Source organism: Tachypleus tridentatus, chromosome 7 (assembly GCF_004210375.1).
Source record: "Tachypleus tridentatus isolate NWPU-2018 chromosome 7, ASM421037v1, whole genome shotgun sequence".
Classification (NCBI taxonomy): domain Eukaryota; kingdom Metazoa; phylum Arthropoda; class Merostomata; order Xiphosura; family Limulidae; genus Tachypleus; species Tachypleus tridentatus.
Window position 1 is genome coordinate 128,543,962 of NC_134831.1, and position 23,475 is coordinate 128,567,436.

The 23,475-nt window shown below is 31.5% G+C and overlaps 2 protein-coding genes across 8 annotated transcripts in view; both read right to left on the reverse strand.

The window, feature by feature from the left end:
• LOC143256583 (nucleobindin-2-like) overlaps window positions 1–5,015 on the reverse strand; it is a 35,412-nt gene extending 30,397 nt beyond the window's left edge. For 2 of the 5 annotated variants that reach the window (XM_076513968.1, XM_076513965.1), the window contains exon 1: window positions 4,720–5,015. In XM_076513968.1, the coding sequence (XP_076370083.1) occupies window positions 4,720–4,731 (12 nt within the window). In that variant the 5' untranslated portion in view covers window positions 4,732–5,015. Of the gene's footprint in view, window positions 1–4,274; window positions 4,463–4,719 lie in introns of all 5 variants that reach the window. The other 3 variants (XM_076513966.1, XM_076513967.1, XM_076513969.1) reach the window with 3 other exon arrangements.
• A 5,522-nt stretch (window positions 5,016–10,537) lies between these two features.
• Window positions 10,538–22,956, reverse strand: LOC143256580 (transmembrane protein 53-like). Of its 3 annotated transcripts, none has more exons than XM_076513960.1 (3): window positions 22,635–22,956; window positions 20,474–20,620; window positions 10,538–16,659 (listed from the first exon to the last, which is right to left on the reverse strand). In XM_076513960.1, exons 2-3 carry the CDS (start codon window positions 20,588–20,590, stop codon window positions 15,859–15,861), a joined length of 918 nt encoding a protein of 305 aa, XP_076370075.1. In that variant the 5' UTR covers window positions 20,591–20,620; window positions 22,635–22,956; the 3' UTR covers window positions 10,538–15,858. The 3 variants fall into 3 exon arrangements, with proteins under 3 accessions (XP_076370075.1, XP_076370077.1, XP_076370078.1); XM_076513962.1 differs by lacking the exon at window positions 22,635–22,956 and adding an exon at window positions 22,428–22,618; XM_076513963.1 differs by lacking the exon at window positions 22,635–22,956 and adding an exon at window positions 21,933–22,182.
• Window positions 22,957–23,475: the final 519 nt, after the last annotated feature.

The window sequence follows — 23,475 nt, forward strand, 5'->3', positions numbered from 1 at the left end:
TTAACACAGGATTAAGTTTGAGAATTTAATCACCAGTATAGTCATAATAAACAAATAATGACATTAGAATGTTTACTTTACTTTGTTTTACACAAAATTGAATCATTCATAAGTACACCAACAGAAACTTCTGGCAGTTATGTTACACTTCTTTTGGGCAGCTATACTGCACAAGTCAAATGTAAGACTCCAGAAAAGTACAAAAAGCACCAATTAATTAACAAATTTGTTTAACATGGTAGGAGAAATTCATTTTTCCACAAGCGTAAAACAACTTTTCAATATGTTTAAGATCAGAAATGGATTTTTTTTTTTTTTGAGAATTATGTCTGTATGTTCCTAATCTGAACTGATACATTATTTCAGATTCATCCCTACTCAACATCTACGAATCATAAGCAAATTTAAAAACATAATAAACTTCATATTTATAAAACTAACATAGAATTTAATGATAAAAATTCTATGTGGCTGGAGCATGCCACAATTATCCCTAGTGACATATTAAAGTCTTGCAGAACCCAGGGAAAACTTTATACGGGAGAAAGGAGCAACCTTAGAATGTAACTCCATTAATTAATCAAATACAATATTAATTATTAAATACAGTTTGACCATAACATACAGACACACATATCTCTATCTATAATTTCCTTCTGGCTTTGGTGATAGCAAAATCTCCAACTGTCAATCCAAAATCAATCATCAACACATATTTTTAATTGACAGCATAACTAAAGCTCTCAATTTTTCACCTGTCATTATTGACCTTTGTTTCTTTGCTTATCAATATCTTACTGAACAACCTCTTGACACTGCATTTAGACACCATTAAACATGTGGGGATGTGAACAGATATGTCGGAGAAAGTGTCAACAGCTTTTCTTCCTCCAGAATTACCAAACATTTTTTATATAAAATGTCTCACAAATACCTACAAAAGAACAAGCTTCAAAAACATGTTTAGAAAAAATAATAATTGTCAATGCAACAACTAAAATTAATATCATGATTGTGACACAGATGCACAATCTGTTTTTAAATGAAATGTTCAGTTTCTGATTTTTTAAAGTTTTTTTATTTCAGCTGGGGTGGGGACAAGGTAACCTCATCGGTTTATCCCAATCCTTCTCCAATCCACTTAAATTTCAGCACTGTACCATTACAAGTATAGTCAGTCACCTTTTCCTTACTATTTCAAAACCTGTGAATGATGATACACAGTTTGTTCTTTTAAGACTACATGCAAGTCACCAAGAAAAAGTATAAACTTAAATCCACCCTATGCTTTTCACAAGATCATATAATCTATTAATCTCTTGTACAGTGCTGGCACACACTACTGCTAATGGTAACTCATTCCATGAACATATTAGTCAAAATGCTAAACTTGTGTCCTATCATCCTGTTATTATCAAATACATACCAAAGAAATTAAAGGTTAGATACTTGACAGTTGGGAATAGTCTTTCAAATACTAAACACCTAGCAGTCCAAAAACCTAAACACTTATGAGCTACAACAAAAAATAATAATGATGATGATTATAAAACTATATTAAATCACAAATTATATAAATATATAACAATGTGCAACAATTTGTTTGATAAGTTTTTCTTCCTGAAAAGTTTTTGCTGATTGTGACAGGTACCTGGTGGGTATGCACAAATATAGTTTTGGTTTTGCTTCATCACGTAGGAACTCTGAGAAATAGACAGTTAACTGTTTACCGGCAATTGCGTTTATGTTTCTAATATGCTATTAAGTTCAACACAATTAAAAGTGTTTTGCTCCTGATTTTTGTTTGAATTCAATGTCCAGTGCATCACGTTGCAGTGTCCAACAGTAATCAGCAAGCATTGACGGATTCCAGTTGCCCTGATATCGTTTTTCCATCATACTAAAACTGTAGATTTCGATGTAACGGTACATGATGGGCAAATCTGGATGTGATTTTTGTGATCAGCAGCCAAAAATCTATAAGGAACACCCAACAGTGTTCAAGAAGCAAAAACTTTGTTGTGCAATGTAATTTATCATATTGGAAGCTTATTCATATTTATAATAATGAATTTATGGACAGCTGGGTATCTTATATTTCAAGGATCATTCCTGGTTGACAGTCAAGACATTATCCTATTGCTTCTCAAGTACTTGAATTACCAAATTTTATAACTGAAGCTCACTAATGTTTTTGTAGGATTTCTTATAAAAACTTTTCTGTAAGTTCAAACAAAACATTCACAGGAAAACTCTTAATTAAAGAAATATTAAGAAAAGTAAAACTACACAAGGATAAAAGGGTATCTTGAAATCACACTAACTAATATTTAATAAATTGTACTTTTGTGGATAGAAGCAATATCTTCAGAAGACAAAGATTTTGGTATACACATAAATTTAGTAGACATTATGCAAATAAAATCTTTGTCCGTAACTTCAACCTAAATTTAAACTTATCAAAACACACAAGTCACATATTTTGTACACTAATGTCAACACTACATGTACTTCATTCCAATTATAAATAAACAAAATTTAAACTCAAGCACCATTCAAATAATCCACTTATGTACTCTCTTTAGTGCTGCCATCCTTTAAGTAGTAAAGGAACCAAAACATCACATAATACTAATAGGCTGAATGATGCCTCACTGATACTTACAAACTTTAACAACCTTTAAACTTTCACATAAAATTACAAATGGTAGTAATTGTTTTAAAAAAATTGGGGGTATAAGTAAATAAACCTTCTTTACTTTTTTAATTCATCTGTAATTTTATATTTTTTTACAATTTCATTTTTTTAATATGGAGTGATTTTTTATTAACAACTGATTTCAGTTAAATAAAAAGAGTACTACTATGTACATTAACACGTAAATACTTTTGTATACCTTTAACAGTTTCAGCAAATATCCTCCTCTTATCTTTATTAGTAAGAAAATTTATTGATGATTACATATATTTGATATATGCTTTCTTAAAATGATTCCTTAGGAATTATTCATTTTTCTGTAAATCACTAAAAGTAATTTTTCTTTTTTAATTTAACACTGCTGCAATTTATATGAACTAAATTTGAAATTACTAGAGTTGCTTATTTAACAGTGGAAATTCCTTACTAATTCTAAGTAAGTTAATGAAAATCAGAATATCTTATCACAATACAATAGTCTTCACAAGCGTATTGCAACCCCTTTCAAAATTTTATTTATCATCACATCAACATGTAATCCCAAGAGAATTATTTATAACTACGTTCATGGGATATTGTCTCTTTTTATGTGCTATGTTACAATAAAAAAAGTTACATTTTGCTTTATACAAATTTTAAATATGCAGCCATATTCAATTTTGGAAAAATGGATAGTATAATATAAGGGAAGGTTATTATTTAAATATTAGAATATTCAAATGTATACACTATCTTATGCTGAAATTGTGTACATCAATTTTCCCAGAGAAATGTCCATTATAATTCAGTCTCTTACAAATAATACACTGAATATGTATACAAACAATTTATAATACAACAAAATGATTGAAACCTGTTGACAGTTGGAGCTTGAAACAGCACAAGAAAATTGTTTTTTTTCAAATGTTCATCAATGAAATATTAACATATTATTAGAAAAAATTATTTAATTATTCAGGCCTAATCTTTGTTAATAAGCAATTGCTAATTTCTTTATTTAGTCCTATTCTTAATTATACACACTAGAACAAATTTAATGTACAAAATATTAAATTACACATTTGTCAAAATCTCATATAATATCAACACTCCCAGTTCTGTTATTCAAAATTCACTGAGAAACATCATAACATAATCAGGCCTATTAAAATGTTCACTAGTTTTAAAAAACACAATAAATGCATTTAGCACGTATCAATCCCTAGTTTTGTTTAACGTTATTTTTATTTATATGATAATACAGCTAGATTTTAAAAAAAAACCAGAAATATAGCAAACATCCATTCCACCCAAGTTGAACTAAAAATAGTATATATATATATATATATAGTTAAACTTTAACTAAAGTTCAAAAGAACATGCGTAAAATTATTAACATTTGCTCGCTTAACTGAAATACAACTTAATATAAATTACACGACTATGTCTTAAAAGTTTTTAGCAAATTTCTCTGCAGATATATAAAGTACGAAACCTGCACCATATGTTTACTCGTAGCGCAAATATCGAGCAAACTTTTTCACAGTTTAACAACGATATAAAATTGCAAAAACAGAACTTATAACTATGTTCATACTAATTTTTCTGGGTCCTCACAACCATGCTGACTAACAGTTTCTCTGGATTCGTATTATTATTACAAATTACGGTAAATGGTAGTGTTCAGGTGGTTTGAAGAATGTTCAATGTTACTGTAACGAAGTGTTAGAACGACTGGTAATACTGGTGGTAAAGTGTTGTTCCTGTTGCTAAGATAAAATAAACCTGAAAAAATATAATTTAATTTATATTGAAACCAATAAGAACAACCAATTGCTTTTGTGTATTATCAAAATGACATAAGCTAAATTCGAAATAATATTATCGCTTGATATCACAAAACTCTGCCACAGCACGATGTACAGTGGACGCAAACTTGGTATAATACTTATAAATGCTATTATTATTATTAGTTTGAAACAAAATATTTATTATTCTACAAATATACAGTATACTGAATTAAAACTATAACCCAAATTTACCTTATCGATCATTCCTCTTCTATCAAAGAGCTTATTTAACTTACTACTGTTATCACACGTCACCTATAACTACTGTACCACGTTGAGTAAGGTGCTCTTAACCACGTAATCTAAACAAACGAGCAAAAATTCCGAAAGAAAATCCTTTGCAACATTTTTACTGCTTTTTTCCGTACAGCCTACTTCACAATATTTCACTACACTTTTTTAAATTATTATTTTATTAGATTAAAAATTAATTATTAAAATAATTAAGATTCGTTGAATATGGTACAGCGCAATTTTGTTTTCAGTCTACAATGCATTTGTCTTTCGAAATCACACATAATTACTGCTAATTAAGAAAGTTATTAAATAATTATTCTGGAATTAGCATTTCAGTGTCATTAATCAAATATAGCTCGAATTAAAAATACTTGTATTTATGTTCATGGCAAAGTTACGAGGGTTATCTGCTGTCGTCCATACTTTTGGACTAATGACCAAAGTGAAGACAAACACTCAAAAATATTTTAGCACCCACTCTCCATGGAATAGACTGTCACTCTTATAATGCATCAACAACTTGAAGAGATAAAAATATTTTATGGTACCGTATGGATTAAAATTTGGCTCGCCAGCTCCGAAATCCAGAATTTTACGTGACGACCAACCCGCTCCCAATTTAAAACATTAAACAGCGGCTTAGATTGTTTGTTTTTGGAATTTCGCACAAAGCTACTCGAGAGCTGTCTGTGCTAGCCGTCCCTAATTTAGCAGTGTAAGACTAGAGGGAAGGCAGCTAGTCATCACCACCCACCGCCAACTCTTGGGCTACTCTTTTACCAACGAATAGTGGGATTGACCGTCACATTATACACCCCCACGGCTGGGAGGGCGAGCATGTTTAGCGCGACGTGGGCGCAAACCCGCGACCCTCGCATTACGAGTCGCACGCCTTACGCGCTCGGCCATGCCAGGCCTGCTCGGCTTAGATAAAACATAAATTAGATGTTATATTAGCGGATGAAATAATAAATATAGCTAAAAATACGTCTTGTAATTTAAGCATGTTGGTTATCTACTAGATTAGTATCCAATGGCTTTATTGTATATTCATTATTAGTGCAACAATATTTCATCATTTAAATTTAATGTACCTTTTCGTTTTTTTTTGTGGCGATTGATTTTAATTTATATTTTGGTTTAAGGTTTAGTAACATAATGACCCGGTGACATGGACGATCGACACAAAGTCAGTTGAAATGGAATAGAATACCAAATTACCAAACATACTTTCCCTTTCTATAGTTGTAAAATAATCTTAAAGTCAATCTCACTATTAGTTGGTAAAGAGCAGTCCAAGAATTGGAAGTGGTGATCTATCACTTCAAAATAAAGGACGGGTGTCGCAAATAGCCATCGGGTTTGCGCGAAATCCAAAATCCAACAAAGAGAAAAATATGTTTTTGTTTTGAATTTCGCGCAAAGCTTTGTTTTCGGAATTTCGCACAAAGCTACTCGAGGGCTATCTGTGCTAGCCGTCCCTAATTTAGCAGTGTAAGACTAGAGGGAAGGCAGCTAGTCATCACCACCCACCGCCAACTCTTGGGCTACTCTTTTACCAACGAATAGTGGGATTGACCGTTACATTATAACGCCCCCACGGCTGGGAGGGCGAGCATGTTTGGCGCGAACCCACGACCCTTGGATTACGAGTCGCACGCCTTACGCGCTTGGCCACGCCAGGCCCACGCGCAAAGCTACACGAGGGCTATCAACGTTAGCCGTCCCTAATTTAGCAGTGTAAGACTAGAGGGAAGGCAGCTAGTCCTCACCACCCACCGCCAACTCTTGGACCACTCTTTTACCAACGAATAGTGGGATTGACCGTACCTTTATAACGCCCCCACAGTTGAAAGGGCGAGCATGTTTGGTGTGACGGGGATTCGAACTTACGACCCTCAGATTATGGGTTGAACGCCCTAACCCACCTGGCCAGAGAAGTATAAGTAATATAATTATTATTATTTTAATTACATTCTTTTATTCTGTTATGTATTAAATGCTTCTAAACTGGATGTTTAGATGCAGTAGAAGTAATTAAGGTCATGGCATTTGACTGCAGACTTTTTCTCTTTTCGTTTTTTGATATAAATAGCATTTCAACTAACAGCTTGTTTGCTGTAATTCAGCCAGCTTCCTTAGTGAACTCTGATATTGAGTATGGGGCCATGTTAATAGCGTCTTGGTTAGAACACAAACAGGCAATAAACATCACTTGTTTTTTTAAGGCTATCACATCACATTCATCCTTGCAAAAAAAGTAAAACTTAAATCCACCATTTAGTTTTCAAGAAGTTACCATTTCAACTTACAAACTCTTGTAAGTTATGGGCTTCATTTCTGCTGAAGATAACTCATTCTATAAATTAATCATCCTATCAGAAAAATAAATGTATTTTACAGAGTTAGTGTTTCTTTTCTAAATCTTAAATTTGTATTCCATCATTCTATTATGTTCAAAACATTGCACAAATAAATAAAAGGCCTTTATCCTGGATAATATTGTGAACTTCAATAAGATCACTATTTATCTTTCTTTTCGAAAGAAACCTCATAAAATGTAATCTTTTCATCTCCCAAACCATCCTTTGAACCATTTTTAATCAGTTAAATAGACTTACTTGTCCAATTACTGAAATTAATACTCTTGCCTTTGATGCTCATCAAAGTATAAAAATTATGGGTTTACTGGGCCATCAGCTGATACATATAGCTCTACAGTATTTGCTGTGTGCCAAAGATGGGCAAAAAAGTGATCTAGATGCACTCCTCTTCTTACCATGGATGATTTCCAGGTGTCAGCATTGGCTGTGGTGCAGCTCTCATGGGATGACCTTGCTGCAGTGTATATCCCATAGAAATATCTGCATAGTCCTGCCCTCTCACTTATATTGCTTTGTTTTTTTGTTGTGGGGAATGTTTGTTGACCATTCAGTTGAAACTAGCCTGACGTGGTTTTGTCACCTAACTCATAATATCTAGTGGAATTGCCACTACAGGTTCTTCCTCTCCAGTGGCTAGTTTGAATGAAACAAATACTTCAAATTGTCTTGCTACGGATATTTTTTCTGTGAGTGTGAAGGAAATCCTCACTCTCGTGTTGTCATAAAAGTTCTATTGAAAAGTTCCTCAATGAGTTTATTAACTAGGATAACCTCTTGATCTGTAGAGGCTAATGCCATGTATATTTTCTCATGAAAATAGTACAGATCCTCCATGAAGTTGGCCTGAACCTTTGTACTGATCCTCTTCTGAATGTTTAACTTGGCTGGATAAAACTATCCAACCTTCCCTCACAGTCAAATAAACAAGGCAATTCATACACTTATCAAAATGTTCATTAGCACTGAGAGTTGTACCATCAAAACTCAGGACTAGGTATTGCACAGCCTATTCTTGAGTCCATCAGTTCCTTGCAGTAGGGTGTTTGAAACACTTTAGAAAATGGCCCAAATCATTGCTTGTGAAGCTGTTGTTAAATATGATCTGCTTAAATTTGCATGAATCTACGTGCTGGACCAATTTTTTTTTTTATAATCCCAGTGGATGGCAGGAAAATATACCTCCATTATCCTTAATTCTATAAGAAAGCTACTGACAGGGATTTTATAATCTAATATACAATCAATCCTTGTCTGTGATGTTGAGCTGCTCAAGGTGGATTTTCATACAACCCTGCACAACCATACATATCACAAGCTGTTTTTGAATTATACTCCTGAAAGCTGCCTCAAACAATGGGTCAAAGTCTTCACTTAGGGGTGCTCAGTGTCATTCCTTTCAGAATGCAAATGTTACCCATGCTACACTGCACCACTGATTGTCCCAACTGAAAGTAAGGATAGATTAACCTCTTGGCATTCATAAAAATTTAAATCTGGTAATTTTATCACAGATCTTCACCAACACTGTCTGTGAGAAATGTATAAAAATATCAAAGTGGAACACATTGATAGTGAGTAACTAACACATTAAATAATGCAGGTGCTGCACAAGTTAGATTTTCTACAAATGTAAGTCTGGAAATATACAACTAAAAAGTTTGAAAATTTTGGTAAACTTTTTATAACTTTTAGGTTTTTAACACATTGGCTCCCAAGCTATTTTGCTGATACTTTCCAGAGTCCCACTAATCATTTTACAATTAATTTTATTAGGAAGAGTGTAGATGTAGTTGTTGTGTCCCAGCCAATAAGACAGCACGACTCACCAGTGGGTCATGTGGGAGCCGACGTGTTAAAAGAGAAAGTTTGAGACTGTTTTTTTCAAGTACTACATTTAGATACAATCACATAGCAAACAAGGAAAGTAATAAATGAGCAATCTTGACTCTCTAAGTTTATTAATAAAACATTAATTATCTTTGAAGTTTAAAGATAAAGTCTGTATCATATTTTATATTGTTATCTACTGATTTGGAAAAAGATTTTAACAATGTATATAATAAAAGAAGTTCAGTAACATCCACTGACTGTTCATCAGCTTGATATCTTATGATGCTCTTTCAACCATAAATTTTCAAATGCTTCTTTTCAAGGATATGTTTTAACTGAACATATTTATAACTTTGGTAACACTCAAAGTGCCCGATTTTATCAATAAACTTGAGATTCCTTCTTGGTAAATACATCAACAGAATTTCTCTAAGACTTCTCTTAATGCTTTAAACTACAGAACTTGTTCCAATATTTGAAATCTTTTAATTAAAGTTACTATTACTTAAATATATAGAAACCACATTATGATAACAGAGCTAATCCATAATGGTCTTTATCACCTTATATAAAAAGCAATTTTCAAGTTCATTAAAGAATTTTGATTTTACTAAAGAAAGATTATTTTTACAAACAACCTTTGAAAAGAGAAGTTTTCACAATGCAATAAAACAATATTTGGTTCAGGATTTCTACATTAAAAAATAATGATCCATACAGATAAATTATTTTTCTCTAAATTTTCTTGGATCCTGCTGAGGAACTCTTCAACGTTTTTCTCCAAGCATTGCTTCTATAATAATAAAATTCACACTGCTTTGTAAATGTACTGTGTTTACATTAAAATTTTAATTGCTCTCTTTTTATATGTCTCCAATTACAATTTTCTTTACAGAATAGAGGCCAAGAGTGTCTTCTGCGATTTAAATACATATCCTTCTTTTTCTTCTAAACCTGCATTATTTAGAAAGATATTAGACATTACATACACTCAGTGAAAGATGTGATATTTTCCAACTATGGAGAATGCAAGTAATGTCAAACATCATAAATACCACAGGTTATGAAATTCTAACAGAATCCTTAACTCCTATTCCTTAAACAAAACTGTTTGTTTGTTTTTGAATTTCATGCAAAGCTACATGAGAGCTATCTAAGCTAGCCATCCCTAATTTTACAGTGTAAAACTAGGGGGAAGGCAGCTAGTCATTACCACCCACCACTAATTCTCGGGATACTCTTTTACCAACAAATAGTGGGATTGACTATCACATTATAATGCCCCCACAGCTGAAAGGGCAACCATGTTTAGTGTGACAGGGATTCGAACCCGTGACCCTCAGATTATGTCTCGAGTGCCTTATCCACTTAGCCATGCTAGGCCTTAAACAAAACTGTTAATAGACATTCAAAAAAGTGAAAAATTAGAAAGTCTTGTATTTTAGCATATGAATGATTATGTTTGGAAATGCTTGAAAATTTATTAAATGTGTTTTAAATCTCTTTTTAAAAGTCAGAGAAATTAAAACTGAAAATAACAAACAACAACAACTGAAATTACATACTATTTTAATCATTTATGGAAAGAAAAAATGGTAAATGCTATTAAAATGAACAGTTTTGCTGCCATTACATTGGCAGTTTTATTAGCACAACCCATGCAACAATGATATTCCAGAAACACTATAAAAAACGATAAAAATTAACTTACAGTTTGTAAATTTAACAAATCACAGAAATTATAAACCAAATATACATTAAATACTGCTCTAACAGAATTGGTCAAAATCACATTATTCTAATTGGAAATATAAATACTTTAAAGCTTCTTTGGTACAAATTTTGCAATCAATATAAAAAAATTGCATATTTTGTATTATATTTATTTAAACATATAACTGTGAATGTAAATTATTTATACTGTCTTTGATGAATATATTTGGCTATAAACGTAAAAACCCAGTCAAGTAAAAACATGACTCACTAAGTTTTCACCTGGTTATATCAGTTTTTGCTGAGGACATAAAGTTATCTGTCACAAAATTATTACATACAGAGATAAATATTTTTTGAAACAATCATCTTGAAAAAATACAACTCTGAAAATTATTTTAAAATAATACACATTTAGGTATTTCTAAAAAAAAAATAAAAATAAAAATGTAACCACCATATTAATTATGTAAAATCATCACTGGTTTCCAAACCAATTAAGCGAACAATACTAGCTAATTTTATAGTGAAAAGTAATTACTAAAAATCTGTTGCTGTTAAGTAACCTCCATTTCTTAATGAATTGTTTCATAATCTAAGCACATAGCTACACAAAGGGCTACCTGCATATATCCATCCCCAACTTTGAGCTGATAGACTAGATGGAAGACAGCTAACCAACAGCACCCAATCACCAACTCTTGTTTAACTGAATGGAGGGATTTGAATATCACTCCACTGGTACATTCATGTCTACAAACTGTGGCGTGTACTTTTTCAGGAACAGGTTTTGAAGTATTATTTTCAGATTCAGCATCTCGGAGCACTAACCCCATTATACAAACGACTAGTGAGAAACATGTAACTTTACCAACTGAGTTACTTAGAAATACAAGCAACAATTATCTGTGATCAAACAATAGTTCTTTTCTAACAAGTTTCCTGCGATAAGTGAATATATAAATTTCCAGCATATATCACAATACTATATAGTATGACAGTTGTATTCTATATATTCTGAGAATTATTACATCAAGGTAATATTTCATATAATGTATGCATTAGCATAAGGTGATTGAATACTTTTGAAGAGGAGGTTTTACAATTTTAAATATAAAGGTAAAAAACAAAACAAATTAGCACATTTTATGGATCACAACAAAATTATTACTATTTCTACAGTACTTCTTCTGCAATCAGAGTACAAAAATGTTGTAAGCTGTCAAGCAGTCCTAAAACGTTTCATTTACAGGGTTAAAATGAGTGAAATATTATACACTTCTGTACAAAGATTATTAAACCTAAACAATACAGAACCAACATTTAAAAAAATACTAACATATATTTTAAGGTTTAAACACAATAAAAACAATAACAACCAAAAATTAAATTATTACCAACAGCTAAATAAAAAAAAATAACATTTTTAAAGAAATTTAGCACAAAATGTGAAAATTAAACTGTTTTTGTATAACTTAAGAATTTACATTAGTGTCATTCTCATGATCTTTCTGTTAACCTTAACAAACTTTACAATAACTGAAGTTACATTAGAACTGAAATTAGGTATGCCATATTATTTTCTTTGATGTACATAATCTTAACATTAAAGGACAATAAGGAACTTTTTGGTCCATCTAGGCCATCTTATCCACTATATTAAACCAAACACAAAACAAACTCAAAGGTACTGATCATTCAAATATTTACCAACCTTTCTATTACACTAACAGTATCTAATAAAAGCAAAGGCAACCATTCCAAAGACCATCATGTTAGAAAATAAAATTGTGTTAGCTAAAAATTATTTCTACCTTGCCAAAATTTGCACTCATATCTCCTAGTCCTAGAGTTCTCACCAGTAAATACTTAAATGGATGATGCATCAACATTATTAATTCTCTTACCACTCTTAAACACTTCAATGAGATCCTCCAGCTCTTCTTTATCCATGAAAGAACAAGTTTTGACTACCTCTGTATGAAAGAAACTCTTCTCTGAACCATTTCCAACAATTCAGTGTCCTTTATAATGTAAGGAGCTGAAAACTTAATACAGTACTCCAAATGTGTCTTTATTAATGATTAAACAATGACTTTGTAATCTCTTTAGACTTGTTAAGCTTTCAGTGACATTTATAATAACAACAACTGAATTACTCAATCACATAACCATAAAACAATAAATATACTGCTGAGTATTTTCATAATATTACACATTTCTTTAAAAAAAAAAACCAACAAACCCACAACCATTGAACATAACCAGCTTAGCCCAGAACAAGGAACATTCTCATTATAATGCCAATCATTACTTTAACTTCAAAGGTTCATGACTACTTATCTAATTATAACTTCAACAAGCCATGACCTGTCAGTATTTTCATTAGTATTATTCTGAAAGACTTTTCTATTGTTTTACAAATAAAATATTTATAGAAATAAAATAACGAAAATTCACAATACTTTGTGACAGTTCATGATTAACCAGTTTTTATGCTCTTAAAAACATCAGAACTTCACTGTTTTTCTTATTTAATAAGTAAGTAATAATACCTGTTAATAACATACAAAGATTATTTTAGATCATATGTGAGAAATAACTGGATTGTTCTTTTGCTTTTCTATCAAGGTTAATAAAATGAAAAAAAAAAAATTATTTAACAGAAATTAATCATTCTGTACAACATTTTTGTTTGCACCTAATCTAATGGGAAGTCAGACTAACAATACGTAGATGGGTGGAGGGAAGTCAGACTAACAATACGTAGAGGGGTGGAGAGAAGTCAGACTAACAATATGTAGAAGAGTAGAGGGAAGGATAACAAGACAAAGATTTTCTTGCTAACATTCCGTAACGTAATATACCAGGTTGAAAGACATTTTTCTCTCCCATGGAACACTAAATTTAATTGGAAGTAATACTACACTGTGAAGTGTGGTGTAAAGGCTGGTAACCATTTTTATCAAAGTGAATGTGAAAACTGTGTGAAATGCATCTCTTAATACTGAATGACTCGTAAACATAGCTATACATGAGATATCCTACACATAAGTAGTTGTATAACACTACTAAAATAAAACACTCATACAATGGAATTGGAAAATTCAGTTATTTTATAACCACTATTAGCTAAAAGTAGAATGCATTAGCTGCAGTGACTATCTTTAAGTGTCTTTTCTGTGATTTGCTTTTCAGATCACTCTACTCTCTAAAAAACTTGAGTCTGTATATAAATCTTACACATCAAATTACAGGTAAAAGCATAACATGACTGATGGAATGAAATTAGTTTGACATAATGGAGTACAACAAATGATAATTTTACTAATAACACCGTGTGTAACATTTTGATTTGTATGAATTGCTTTACCAAGTGGTTTTTCATTTCTCTTTCATAATAATTCACATACCTTGTTCACAAGATTTTCATTTCCTTGCATAAAATGCTTAAGCAAATTATTCTTAAATCTGATGGGCTGATACAATACCAAAACTTTTGAGACAGTCATTAATATAAGAGAAATAATTTTACACCAAAGACACTCAATGTAAAAAAATTAAAAATAGAATAAAATAACAAAACAAATAACTAAATATTTACATTAAAATATACTAGCCTATGAAAGAATTTCAAAGAACTTAATTCTGAAGTAAAGCTAAAACAGCTAACAATGAAATCACCAACAATGTACATGTTGAACTCAGTATGAACATGCCATTATCATTTTGAAACTACACTAACTACAAACATTAAGTTCTCTGAACCTGTACGTCATTCATTGTTTTCACAAAGAAAAAATGTAATTTGCACACACCCCTGACTTTTAACTTTTTGTTAACATGAAGATGACCTGAGAAGGTTGAAAGATTGTTCTGTACTTTATTCCAAATTAAAGTTTCAACACCCAAACCAACCATCTTTAGAACACATAATTAAAATATGATTACTTACTTACTGGTAGCTAATGAAATCATGGTTTGGGAAAAAGTTTGCGATATATATAACATTACAAAAAGACTTACAAAGTCTTTGGGCTTCCACTAAATTAAATATCTAATGAAGTATTACCTACTCTTGTACGGAAGGTTTGGAAATAAGTTGTTACAATAGTTTAATACTAAATTGGTCCTTAAACTAATTAGAGAGAGAAGAGCCTTCTCCATGTCCATGTAATGACAAGACACCACTGGTGTATCTCAAGACAATATAATGAAAAAGTTGTTAATTATGAGCAAGGTTCGAAAAATTCGAAATCAATATAGTGTACTTTATTAACACTCCTACGAAAAGTGGGGCCTAATAGGCCCCAGAGCAACTTGAAAGGTTATTAATATTAGGCTAATAATTTTGTATTTAAATGAAATTGCCATTTAAATCCATTAATGAATGGATTAACAAGATTCCCACTGTCCCTATCTACTATCTAGCGAAATCACAGCCAGGGGAACGGGCTTGGAGAAATCAGGACTAGAAACGTCTTTTTGTAGGAGTGTTAACATGATAAAGTACGATAATAAATACCGTTATAACATTCATGTTGCAACAAATCATCAAATGTGACAATAATGTAACTAGACTCTAGTAATCAATGTCCATAAATACTGGTAAAAAAAAACAATGATAGATTTGATGATATATTGCATGCGTGTGTATACACATATATGGGTCAAATTGGTAAACCAAAGGTGTTTCAGATATTCACTAGTTTAACATTCTTTGAATGTAAGCTACTAACTGTATTGCCAAGTAATGAAGTAAAAAAATAATCTTTTAGTCACATTCTTAAAGACACAGTCTTCAAAATTAATCCTTGAATTGGATTATTTGAATGTAACTTGGTGGCGAAATGAAGCTTTTTTTTTTACACACTAAGCATATTAAAAATTCACAAAATTACTTAAAAGATATAAGACAATTAATTTGACCCATGAACAAAAATTACACCTATTTAAATCTGAGAAAAAGGAAGTTAATATGAACATCCAATACATTTTTACTAAGTTTTAAAAGTACATTAAATGTTTACTCTTAATAAATGAATTATTTTTATCAAATAAAATTTCCAGTTTTTTCCATCAGTTACCAAAATTCTTAATAATAAGAAAATTGAAATCCAGACCAAGATATTAAACTTTCAAAATAATATGAGATTCCCAAATGCTCTTAAAGCTGAATTTTCTTAAGAAATTTATCAACTTCATCAATATACTGGTTTTTGTGGTGGTACAAATGACTGACATGTCCAGATTTGTCCCAACATTTCCATGACACGTCCAATCCTAGAGACTTCCAACTGTTCATCACCTTTTCATTGGCCTCTGGGTTTCCAACCAGATCATCTTTTGAGACTAACATTAATGAAGGACACCTCAACAATGTGTTATGAAATGCTCTGGATGATTCCAAGTAATGTTTAGTTGCTACATTGTAAAATATACTGAGGTGACTCAGAGTATAAAACTCTACAAGCTTGACTAGTAGCGGATTATTTGTAATAGCACGAGGAAAACCTTTCAGAATTCCTTCATAATCAACAGCACTATCAAATATTTGCCCTTTAAATCGACGAACCAGGCTTAGGTAATCACGTTTTTCTTTCAACTTTCGTAGAAACTCTCCAAAAATATAGGCTCCTACAGAAAAACCATGCACCACAATCTTCTGATATTGTTCTTGTTCTTCCAGAAAATCTAACAGGGATTGAACATCGACGTGACAGCCATAGACTGGGAATAAGAGATTGAATGGAGAAATTTTTACTGTGAGAATATCAAACCCTCTCTCTAAGTAAATATTGCTGTATTTTTCAATGTGGTGATCCCTGGCCAACATCCAGGCAATGAGCACAACTAATGGTGGATTGGATTCATCTGAATGGTCATTTCTTGTAATCTTAATGTGTTTGCTGACGGTGTCTGTGTGGACTTGCGCCATATTGTGAAATATAAAACATGGCAACAGCATCTGTTAAAAAAAAAAAAAAGACAAACTGTAAACAAGCTACTAGTTAAAATTGTATACAAAATTTTAATCTCTATACATAAGTTTCAACTTGAATCCCTATATGAATATCATATTAAAAATCAGTCATTTCACTTTTGTATGACCAAGAAAACCATAACTGTTACATATATGCATGTATGTGTAAAATGCCATCTGATATATCAGCCATGCCCAAAACAGGATTGTGTACAGTCAAATATACATGTAAAAACGGCTCGTTTGGGTTGAGAAAATTTTTTACATAGAGGAGCGAACAACGTTTCGACCTTTTTCGGTCATCATCAAGTAAAATTTGGATGGGAATAATCTTAACAGTGTTATGAAGGAAAGAGATCTTGGTATAAAAGTCAATCAGTCTCTAAAGCCATTGGAACAGTGTGCTCTTGGTAGTGCCAGAGCAAAAAAAGATTTGAGGATATATCGACAGAAACACTGAATATAAGTCTAAAGAGGTTATAATTTCCAGGTACAGGTCAATGGATAGGCCAGATTTGGAATATTGTGTCCAATTTTGGGCTACTTCTCATAGGAAATACATTGAACTATTGGAAAGGATTCAGAGAAGGATTACTAGAATGGTGCCTGAGATGGAGGGGCTGTCATACATGGAGAGGATGAAATATCTTAAATTGTTTTCTCTTGAAAAATGAAGAGTTAACAATTATCGGTGTACATGTACCTATAATTTTTATTTGCATATAAAAGTTTAGAGGCACTGAAACATGATAAGGAAATGGAAAGGCCCACTTTCAGAAACAGAATAAGTCTGATGAAACTTATTATACCAGTTTCATGGGAAAACTTATGGACATCACTTATTTTCAATGTTCAGAAATGAAAACACCACACTATTTATCTTATTCAGCTGACTTTCATCTGAAACTTTATTAACCCCCAAGTAAATAATTCATGTCATCTTCCAGAATTACAAGAAATGAAGAACCGACCAAAATCAAGCTATTAAATATGAATGACAGGATTAAATTAAGAGACATGCCAGGAAAAAGCTGCAAGTTGACTATCCCAAAGAACATAATACAAAAAAATACTTAAACCAACGTCATCCTTTCCAAAATCAACTGTCAACTTGATGTCCGAGTGAATGTATTATAATTTAAAAGTGAAGATTTTCATAACAAATCCAAGGGAGACTCACATATTACTGCAGAGAGGAAGTATCACTATATTTCGTTGGGATGGGGTTTGTTCACAATATGAATAAAAAAAAAAGAAAGATTCAGCTGAGGGATGGGCAGATCCATGGGTAATGTAATATATTTTTCTTTGCATTTTTTTCTTCAAAGGCCAGAAAAAAATTCATACAATATTCTAATTCATAATAGGCCAGAAAAAAATTCATACAATATTCTAATTCTTAAAAATACCTAAAAAATGGATTGAGAATGCAGTTTTTAAAAGACCTAATACTAATGTCTTATGATAAGTATAATTGTATTCATTCTTCACTGACATGTAAAAAGCATACATACCATAAAACTGTTGTTGTAACAATAGCTTATACATATAGTGTTCTGACTACTATAGTATTTCTTGTATCATCATAAATGGATATGACTAACATAGTGTGGTTGGAAGATATAATTTTCCTATACTTAAAATACATTTCTGATAGGTACTTACCTCCCTCAAAAGATTAGATGTTCTCATTTACTGCTATCCTCTACTTGCAAACTTTTTTTCATTTATGTGTACCATAAGCCTTCTGTTCTCCCTATCTGTTGGACTTGGTATATTCCAAAATGTCTCTCATGCAAATCATCATGTGTTACCACCTAACTAATAAGATCATGATATTCTCATGTGATGTATGTGACCCTTCTACACTCCTCTACTGAACTATCACTTTGAAAGTTTAGCAGATGTCAGCACTGGAGAAAAGTGTGAAGGAAGAACAGGAAGTGTGAAAAGGGTACGTATATATTATTATAGGAAAATTATAACTTTCAATTTGGTACTTACTTGCACTCACAAGATTAGCTAGAATCCCACACTGAGAAAGAGGAAGGACCAGTGCAAGGGAAAGACAGAAGCACCTCCCAAAAGCATCTTAGAAGAGAACTGCACCACTTTTAAGCCAGGTAAAGTACATGTGAAAGATATAAGGGCAAAAAATGAGAAAAGAACATCCGAACAGGAAATGATGTGGTAGGGATGTGATCATAACTAAAGAAAGATATTGTAACTTAATCCCACAAGTGAAAAGTGGGTAAATAAGTATGTGAACCTGGATGTAAAGTGGCTAGTTCATGGAAACTGTACCCAGATATGGTCTGGGATAGGCATGTTTATGAAGCAAGTTATTCACCATCAAGTAATCTTGTGGAACACCTTATCTTCACAGTGAGTGTGCAAAACCATGGAAAATAAGGCATGAGTCAACATGGCTGTAACAAGGAACCTAAGAACTGCTGATCTAAAAATGGATAGTACACCTGATGTAAGAAAGAGAAATTAATCATAAGTCCTCTGGGACTTATTTAGCATGCTAAACCCCTCACTCAATTGAGAGGCAAATTGATCACCATTAAGTTGGATATCAAGGGAGGGAGGAAAACAAAAAGGTTTGGAAAGATTGTTCATGTGATAAGGAAGGAAAAGGTGAATAAGAAATAAATGAAAAGGATAAAACATCACAAACCTGAGACACAAAATCCTAAAAGACTGAATTAGGCCTAGAAGATACCTCAGATTGGGAATGGGAAGGAATGGTCTCTATTGTAACCCCCAGAGTGGTAATGTTAACTTCAAAATTCATTGAACAGAAAAGGTTCACAAATTTAAGTGCAGAAATAAAGTGACTAGAAAAAACCCCACTTTATGAAGAAAAATGAAGCATTAAGTCAACAAAATAACATGTCCAAAGTAAAATACTGCCAAATGTAGAAAGAGTCACATCATGCGAGTGTATCCTGCAGCTACTCGTTAGGAACTGACACATGATGATTTGCATAAGAAACATGTTGGAATACAACAATTCCAATGGGTGTGTGAGTGTGCAAAAAGCTTGTTTCATGTGTAAAGAAAAAGTCTGCATACAGAGGACAGCACTGAACAAGAATAGCTAATCTTGTGAGCAGTAGTATGTTTGTTTTTTTGTTTTGAATTTCGTGCAAAGCTACTCAAGGGCAATCTGCGCTAGCCTTCCCTAATTTAGCAGTGTAAGACTAGAGGAAAGGCAGCTAGTCAATACTACCCACTGCCATCTTTTGGGCTACTCTTTTACCAACCAATAGTGGAATTGACTGTCACATTATAATGCCCCCACGGCTGAAAGGGTGAGCATATTTGGTGTGACCGGGATTCAAACCCGCGACCCTCGAATTATGAGTCGAACGCCTTAACACACTTGGCCATGTCAGACCTGCAGTAGTAAGTACTGTATCAAAACACTATAATTATACACTCTTATAATTCTTGAAAAAACCCAAAGGACTAGATTCAGAAGGTAGTGCTTAAAAATGTTTTTAACATTAATGAATTTTAAGGTGCAATCAAAGCTTTTTTTCATATATTATAGTAATGTTTCGTTCATGGTTTACCTGAAAACAAATTCCTAATATTAAAGACCTCAAATACTATTATCCAAAAGCTGAAAACAACTTTGTGATAATTGTAAGAAGTGAATTTCATATGCTGAGAGCAACAAATTAAGTACCAACTTCATAAGTGTTTTGAAACCATAATCATATATTAAGCATTACAAAAACTAATTATGATTAAATTATTTATGCAATAGATAAAAGGCACAATTTACTTTTCTCATTTGTGGATTGCTACCAATACTATTAAATTTCTGACTCCATTTTCTTCCTTCTGATTTGCATGTGTTAAAGAAAGTTGAAGCTTGACGATAAATCTGAATTAGCTTCATTCTTATTTCTTTGGATGGTTTAGGTGTTTGCTATAAACAGAAAACAACGAAAATATTTCTCAGAAGACATTTATTAACCATGCAACACAGTTTATTACTGTTTTCACAATGATTATATAAGTACTATGTTTTATGTTAAAAATGAAAACCTAAATATACACAGACTATTAAAAAAATACATTATTTCACACATTATTATAAATTACTCATTCTCTTTGATAAGGCTACTAAATATTCACTTACTTTCATTAATATAAGGAGAACTTTATAAATCTTTGAACTTAAAAAAAATGTTACATATACAAAAATAGTTTACAACTTCAAATCACTTTCACGGAAATGGGCATTATGTTGACTTATCGATTACTTATGAGCATCAATTACATCAATTAGTGTCATATAAAGTAATTTATTAATTCAACTTATGTCTGATTAACTTAACAAGAATATTAAGTTAGTGGTTATGATTATTCTAACTATGTAGTAAATGAAATTAAGATTAAATCAATTAATGCCATAAAAATTATAAACTATTTGAAATTTGTGTTCCAGATTCTTACTGTTTTCAATCATAAAAACTATCCAGTAACTGAAGTATTACCGTCATTGCAATTTCTCCTTTTCTCAATTAATTCAAGTTTGCTTAACTTAATTGCTTAGTGTCATGACTGACAAAAAACAATCATCTGAAATTAGTTTCAGTTTATCAAGATTGTTTATTATTTCAGCAATTCAAGTAACTAAAATATTATCACTACAGCTCTCCAAGTTAATGAGTATACAATGTGAAAAGCCATGGCATAATGAAAATACAATAACATTGAGAAAAAAACAACAACCACAAATGCCAAGCAATTTCTCTGCTACCTTTTATCTCATGTTACCACTAGTTTGGTAACTCACAATTGAAATATCCTTTGAAGTGTGCAACTAATTAATCACATTATCACTGACCTATATCACCATAAATCAAACTCAAGTTACAATAACACAAAAAAAAATAATATTCGGGTAATGTGAAAACTTGATTATTAAAATTTCTGAGGAATTGAGGAGACATATAATGAAACAAGATTAACATGCACCATTATCTTCTCCAAATTTAAATTCTTAGCCATAAATTTATATAATATAATGATTACTAACATTATTTATATTTGTTAATGTTGCTAATAATGTAATCAAACTTTTAACATTATTAGATTAACTTATAATTTTAAATGTCAATGAAAATATTTGTTTTAGTTATCAGTAAAGAGTTCATTAATACTATATGAATGTTGATAAATTATTTATAAGCCATACAGTATTACTATTGAGTATCAAACAGTGCACCACTTACTGTTCAACTTTTAATTAAATGTCACTCTCAGATACAGGTGTATTAACATGTTAAAATATAATAATTGCATATACTATATTATTAACGTTAATACTGCTTGCTAATTTTATAAATTTTAAACTGTTTCAGTGACTATATAAAATACCTTAATTAGTGAGACTTTCACAAAATTATATTACTTTATGAAATATTGTACTTAAAGTCTTCAGTATAGTTACCAATGGCCGAAGTTAATTGAAATATTGCAACGCGTACTTTGGCTAATTAAAAGAAAAAAATACGTAGTAATACTAGTAGTATACATAACTAAGCCAATAATTTATAAAACTTGAGTTCAATAATGTAGTATGTGTCATACGAAGTTAACTCGACATATATAATTTACATTCATAATATAATCTTTTGAAGTTTTCTGAAACGTACCAATATATTTTGTGAAAGCTTTTAGAAATCCCGTAATAACAATTTTAACGTAAAAACCTCTTTGGAATATACCTGTAATTAGATTCTTTTTCAACCTCCTTTAGAGATCATCGCATTCACGTTTAATCACTCTTTTGTGTATGATATAACCATGCACTTTTTTCAAATATTCATCGAACCCCAATATAGTACCTGTATCGGAGCTACATTATTTAAACCGTAATTTAATGTGTTATTTCAAATGAAGAAACATTTCATTTATTCTAGTTAATTACTTACATGCCCTTTATTTGATATCTTTAATAATCTCTGTTGTCTGCTAATAGAGGTCGCTTAAACACTTTAAGAGAAACATGAATCAAACATGACTGATATGCTATGAAGACTTGATACAAGAAGTGGTCCAAGAGTATGCCATGAAGTTGACATTTCGGAGCTGCCAACGCCCCAGAACTGCCATGTCTCTCTGCTTATATTAAATAGTGATATGTCTGTCTTCAAAAATAACTTTGATCATAACTTCTCTTCTACATATATTGAGTTAAAGCTTAACATAAATTATTTAGAAACAATGAACAGAAAAAAAGCTAATGAAATTTAAAAATTTATATATTCTTTTTTAATACGTATTACAATACACTTTATTTTTACATAACGCTGGACTTCCTATTGATTTATCTTGTATTTTTTTCAGTTACGAATATGTCCCTCTTTAGTCTTGTATTTATTTTTTGTTCTATTTATTAATTATCATTATATTTTGCATTGCTACAATGAAAAATACCGGAAAATCCTTTCGAACTGTTGAATTGCTTTAAACTATGACCTTTACTGTACTATTTATACCTTTAATTTGTACATTTCCTTTACCCATTATTTTTTACTTTGTTCCAATATTTTCCCTTGTAGTTAGTGAATTTATCATTAGATATATTGTCTACTGATTAACTATTTTTTGTGTGCTGGGCAACTATTTTCACTTGTACTCATCGTAACGCATTATATCCTCACGCGCTTTCTTGGAAATATTGAGTGTCGCCTTGGAAAGCCGTCAGCCAAGTCACTTTATTATACAATAATAATCCAAACAGTAACAATAACGTTTTAGCCAATTTGTCAA